Below are 6,000 nucleotides of genomic sequence, written 5' to 3'. Positions count from 1 at the left end.
GGGCTGTGCACCTCCTGGGTTAGATGGAGGTCCTGCACTCTGGCCAAGAACCTACGTGAGCATTCAGACCTGGCTGACTGTTCTTCCCAGCAGATGTCCGGGAAATTCAGGTCCCCCATGACTACCACATCTTTAGCCTTCACCACCTCTGTGAGCTGACCCAAGAATTCCTGGTCAAGATTTTCTCTCTGGCTGGGAGGTCTATAGTAGACCCCCACCGTTAAGTCTCTTTCCCCTCGACTGCCTTGTACTCTAACCCAAAGCACTTCCGAGTGCCCCTGCTCTGACTCCTTGCTAATTGACGAGGATGTGTATTCCTCCTTAATATAGAGTGCCATGCCCCCAACTCTCTTTCCTATCCTGTCCGTCCTGTATAGCCTATAGCCCTTGACATTCACCGCCCAATCAGGCATTGCGTACCACCACGTTTCCGTAATCCCCACTATGTCTGGGCTGGTGTCAGCCAGAAAGAGGGTGAGTTTCTCCTGCTTGTTACCCATACTACGAGCGTTTGTGTAGAGGTTGTGTAGATAACAAGAGTTGTTTGGATCTTCATCTTGAGTCCACACCTGTGCTTTTAATTGTTTGGTTTCTCCAGTAAAAGGTCTGGATAAAACTATAGCTTGGACTATATTTTTCACAAGAAAGAGCCAAGTATTCTGCTTTATATCACACCCAGATCCAGGATTGTATATTTCACTTGCAGTAATTGTTCTTTTGTATGTGGTGGTAATACTTTGTGTTTCATTGGGACTGTCTCTTACTAGACTCTGTTGCTTCTGCTTCCAATCAGTGTCTGATTTTTGCAAGAAGTTATATTTTAAAAGCAAGTCCATAGCTCCCTTTCAAAATTCATTGACTTGTTTACTGTGAGACTAAGATCAGCACCTGCTCTTCTAAGGGTATAGACAGGCATAACAGTTAGCCTTAAATCAGTATAATTTCATACAGATGTAACTGTTAGGTCTGCGTGTTCCCGTAGCAACACAAGGCTGGCAAAACCATTGTAACTTTAGCCCTGCATGAAACTTGCAGAGATTTAGCTCACTTCTATGGCTATAGAAGCATGTAGGTGTCTCGGCTGTTATACTGCAACTAACTGTTACATCCTCAGGAGTGGCAACTCCCCCTTTTCTTCCTTAAAGCAGCTAAAAGTTATATGTTACTAATTACTGATATTTTTTTAAATCCAGGGCCAGCCCGTCCTATCTTGTGGAACCTGTGGCTGCAGGGAGCCCCGCAGCCAAGGGGCTCTCTAAACACTTTAAATCAATGCCATAGCAAGGGGGCGGCATGTTGCCACCATTATGCGTTGCCAAGTCACCTTCACACTTGGCCACTTGCCACCCCTCCTTTTACTCCTGTCCCGCCGCCGCCAGTTTCTTTGGCCCCCCACCAGTGCCGCTGCTGGCTTTGGCTGCTCACTACCCCTCTGCCACCACTGCTGGCTTCTTTGCGTCAGGGCCCCTCAAAACTATTATTTTGCGAGGGGCCCCAGAAGAATTGTGGGCCAGCCATGCTTAAGTCTTACACTAGCAGCTGGCAACTTTTATAAACTGCAAGCTGTAACAACCTGGCTCCAGTCGAGTGTGGGCCATGGGGTTTAAGTTGTGCTGTGCCCCTTCTCCCCTAGTCCCCCAACTGTGCCTCCACTGCTGTACTCCTTGCCCTAGCATAAGTACAGGCAAAGCCCAGATCCAGCCAACGTAGGCTATATGTTGCTGCCCCCTATTCTTATGCCATTGACCAGTATCCATTTTAAGAGTTGCACTAAAAAATGGACTTTGTATTTAGGTTGTAACAGATCCACCTATTATGAAGAGAAAATGGCAAGAACGTAAGTGTTCTTATCCTGTATATATATTTTTTTACTATAAATCTCTGTCCTGCAATCCTGATTTGGGTAAAATTTTCGTAGACTCCAAAGGCTGTTTTCTGTCAGTATGTGCTTCAAGTACTGGTCAGTACTTTGTAGTTTTACAAGGTACTATGTAGAAAAACTGATGTATGCAAAACTGAAATAGGATACATTCCAAAAACGTGTGAATTAAAACCAATTAAATTATTTCATTGCAAGTTTATGGGTTGGCCAGAGAACTGTAAGGATAACTGCACAAGAACAGTAACTGAATCTTGAACAACCTTTGTAATATAGTAAAGGGTGAGGAAGTGGAGGATATTCATTGTGGCTGCTTGCAGACATTAAAAAACAAAAACAAACAACCCTCAAAACCATGCTTTACTGGAAGAAGCAGTGCGTGATTTCAACTGTCTCTGCAGCCTCTAACTGAGGGGTGGGTAATTATTTTGGGCAGTTGGTTGCTTACTGTGTTTTGGGGAGCTGTCAAGAGTTGCAAGGGTAGCCCCGCCCCTTGACAGTTGCCCTGCCCCTGGTTGCCATATCGGAACTGGAAGTCCTGCCCCCCCAACCCCTAACATTTGCCACCAGAAGTCCCTCCCTTTGCCCTGGAAGTACTACTTTTGGGAGGAAGGGTACTGCAATCTTGAAACCGGAAACTGGGGCAGTCTCCTGCAGTTCTTCTCTGCCTACCCCCACCCCCTTACCTGAATTTCCTGCACCGGCACAGGCAGGAACAGCCCCATGGTCCTAGGACAGAAGCCTCTGCTAGGCAGTGGGGCTGGGCCAGCCTTGCTGTTGCAGGAGCCTGCCCTGGCTTCCCTTGGGTCCTGCTGCTCCTGGCTCCTGTCATCTTTGACAGACAGGAAGAGGCAGATTAATATTAATTTTCTAAATTTTTTTAGGGACCCTGTGTGCCAGATAGAAAAGCATGGCAGGTTGGATTCAGCCTTCGGGCCATATTTTGCCCACCCCTGCTCTATATAGATTGGGCAATTCAGTGGGGCTTTTTGGTGCTTTTATCTTGTGGCAGGGCACTAGGTGTGCCTGTCAGTTCAAGGCCCTGGAGCTGGCAGCCTCCAGTTGCCTAATGAGGGCAGCCATTTTAGGCTGCCTATATAAACAAGGCAGTTTGGCTGCTGCAGGGTGGGCAACAACTTCCAGGGGGCAAGGGGAGGCATTTCTGGTGGAAAAGGTCAGGGGTCAGGACTTCCAGTCCCAAGATGGGGATCAGAGGGTGCGATACCTGGGTGGGGCTACCCTTGTGGCCCTTGATAGCTTGCCAAAACTTGGGAGGCTGTCCTCTACCCAAAATAATTTCCCACCCCTGCGATAGAAACAGATGTCAGGCAAGCCAGGTCCACCTAAGGCACTGCCTCTTCTGGGCATGCGTGGGGCTTGGTTCAGAAACATGCCAAGTCTAAAGTAAAGCACCTTTTCTTTTTTTTTTTTAACGTCTACAAGCTCCCTGTGATTCTAGACAAGTTTAGTTTAATTTAGCACTCTAAATTAGGGGTTCTTAATTTATCATAATGTGAACTATATTTGACAGAATCTCACTGATTATTTCTGCATTGACATTTATGCAGTAGCTAATGAACTAGGGTTGGGAGTGGAAATCAGTTTTTAAATTCAACTTTTCTCACAGTAGAATTTGGTGAAACTTCAGGATTTTACAATCATCTTCCTTCCCCCTTCATGCTAGGCAGTTTCATGACACTTTTCTTACTCTGTGAACTTTCAATAACCCAGGGGTGGTGCAGGCAGGGCTGTCCCTAAGGGGGGCGAATTGGGGCAACTGCCTTGGGCCCTGTTCTTTGTGGGGCCCTGCAGAGTTGAGCCACGGCTGCAGTTTAGCCCACCTGCCCACGTGGCAGGTTAGATGGCTCTTTACTTGTTCCAGCCACCACCCATCCTACCGTGTCTGGTGTGCTGAGGCTTTCACTCCCTGGTACAAGTGTGCTGTGGGATGGGGAGGGGGACCCCACACAGGCTACTTTGCCCTGGGACCTGCACCGTTCTGGGATCATCTCTGGGTGCAGGCATTACTTGCATGTATTTATGTTTTCTGCTCACTATTGGGGCATTTTACTCCAGGCATTAGTTAAATTAATTCTTAGTGTTTTATTAGATAGAATGAGAATGAAGCAGTTGATTAAGTAGCATGTATTATTAACTTGTAATACAGGTGTAGTGATAGATGATACTATTAAGAGAGTACTAATCAAGGAAAAAGACTTATTTTCTGAACTTCTACTTTTTTCTAAGTTTCTTTTGTCTGTGAACTTTTGGGTAGTGTTTGAGGGGCACTGATACATCAGTCCATATCGTATCAGCCTCAATAAAAGGAAAATTGACGTTATTGGCAATTAGCTTTTTTTTGGCTGATATGGCCAATAATGTTGCTGATAAATGCGTGTGCATGCACAAGTGCAGCCTAAACATGGCCAGCCCAGTAGCTTGGAGAGAGTTGCCGTTACCGTTCCAGGAAAAGCCTGGCACTGCCCCCAGCCTGCAGCAGCAGCTTGCCCTCTGTCCCGCACACAGATCGGGGGCATACACCCCCCCATGCCCCAGGGGTGTGCGCAGTGGCAGAAACCACCCCCATCTCTGCGCCCCATGCCCCTGTGCCCCCTGGATGAGCTGCTCTTGACTCCACCCCGTGCCCCACCCTGGCTGGGCAGTGCCTGCCTCTGCCTCAGCCCCACTTCCTCCCTCACTGCAGAGGCCTTGATTATGCCCCTTTCTTCTTGCCACCCTTCTCTGCCCCCTGCCTCTTCTGCCCCAACAGACTTATCAGCCAGATGCTGCTCTCCAAGCTGCATATCGGCAATCTGATCAGTATCAGCCAATATGGCTCGTTAATCAGCCATCAGTATCAGCCCAAACACTTTTTTGGCAGTGCACCCCTAGTTGTTTCAGTAGAATATAAAATCATACCAGCTTAGATTCCAGTCCAAAACTACATCTAGGTTGCATATTACATTTGTAAATGCACACAAAGTCTTTAATACGAATAATTTTTGTTTGGAATTTCCAGAAAATGTGCAGTGTATTCTAGCAAGAATACTTAATAATACCAAACAGTAAAGATAATTCAGTTGCCCAACATAAAAGAATTGAGTGAGCTGATGAACTTTTAAGAATCTAAAACTATGATTTAAAACCAAGGAATTTTGACCTTTTCTTAATAATTAGCAAAATTCTAATTCAGTTGTATTTTAAGCATGTTTTCCTTGCTCACATCATAGATAATCATTCAAAAGCTAAAATTCAGCATGTGGATGTGTCAACTAGCAGTGAAGGAAAGGCAGATGGTAACACTGAAGATAAACAGACAGATTCTACTCAAAGTCTATCTTCTCAAGGTAAAATATATATTCTCAATATAATTATATACTGCTTTGTGAGCCACTCACTATGGGCAAAGACGTGCAAATTCCTATTCGTTACTTTACTGTTTCTGGAATTTGTAAATATATTCAGAGGGAAGTGGAGGGAGGGGAAGCCCTGCACGATAGAGCCGGCTGCCTTCCCTGCTCCCTACCATGCAGGTCCCAGGACTCCACCAGAAGTGGAGAGGAGCCCTCCCCCTTGCTTCCTGATGGAGTCCTGGGACCTGCATAGCAGAGGGCAGGGAAAGCAGTTGGCTCCATCACACAGGGCTTCCTCCAATGGTGCATGAGTGCTGGGAACTGCATGTTTGCCACAGGGAGCCCTACGTGATAGAGGCAAACTGGCTGGTTGTGCTCCTTGCTACCACGTGGAGCGTGCAGCTCTGGCCAGTGCTACAAGTGCCCACCATCCCCTTGAGTGAGGGCTCTGCCAGCCCCACTGTCTGCACTCTCACCCTCGTTACTTCCCTACCTGCTACCCAGAGTGAGCGCTGCAGCAGAGAGATGAGGACAAGCTGCTGGACACCAGGGAAGCTGAGCAGGTCCTCCTCACCCAGAAGATGCATGCTGACTGGGTCGGGCCTGTCCGTGCATGGGGGTGGGAGTGAACTGCGTGGGCTGGGCAGTTGTACAATTAGTTGGTGGGTGCCTGAGGCAGCCCGTGGGCCTTATTTTGCCTGTCCTGGGTTAAAATGTGTTTGAATCATTCTAAGAGTCTTCTGTCCACACAGCCTAAATGGTCTTTTG

The 6,000-nt window shown here is 47.2% G+C and overlaps 1 protein-coding gene across 1 annotated transcript in view; it reads left to right on the top strand.

The window, feature by feature from the left end:
• The window catches only part of LOC109313399 (zinc finger RNA-binding protein-like), a 50,394-nt gene that overhangs the window by 19,848 nt on the left and 24,546 nt on the right, over positions 1-6,000 (top strand). The window contains exons 9-10 of the mRNA XM_019539946.1: positions 1,795-1,837; positions 5,110-5,226. Coding sequence (XP_019395491.1) covers positions 1,795-1,837; positions 5,110-5,226 — 160 coding nt within the window. The remainder of the gene's footprint in view (positions 1-1,794; positions 1,838-5,109; positions 5,227-6,000) is intronic.

The sequence above is a fragment of the Crocodylus porosus genome, unplaced genomic scaffold, assembly GCF_001723895.1.
Source record: "Crocodylus porosus isolate Cpor-Errol unplaced genomic scaffold, CroPor_comp1, whole genome shotgun sequence".
Taxonomy (NCBI): domain Eukaryota; kingdom Metazoa; phylum Chordata; order Crocodylia; family Crocodylidae; genus Crocodylus; species Crocodylus porosus.
This window is presented reverse-complemented; position numbering and strand designations above follow the sequence as displayed.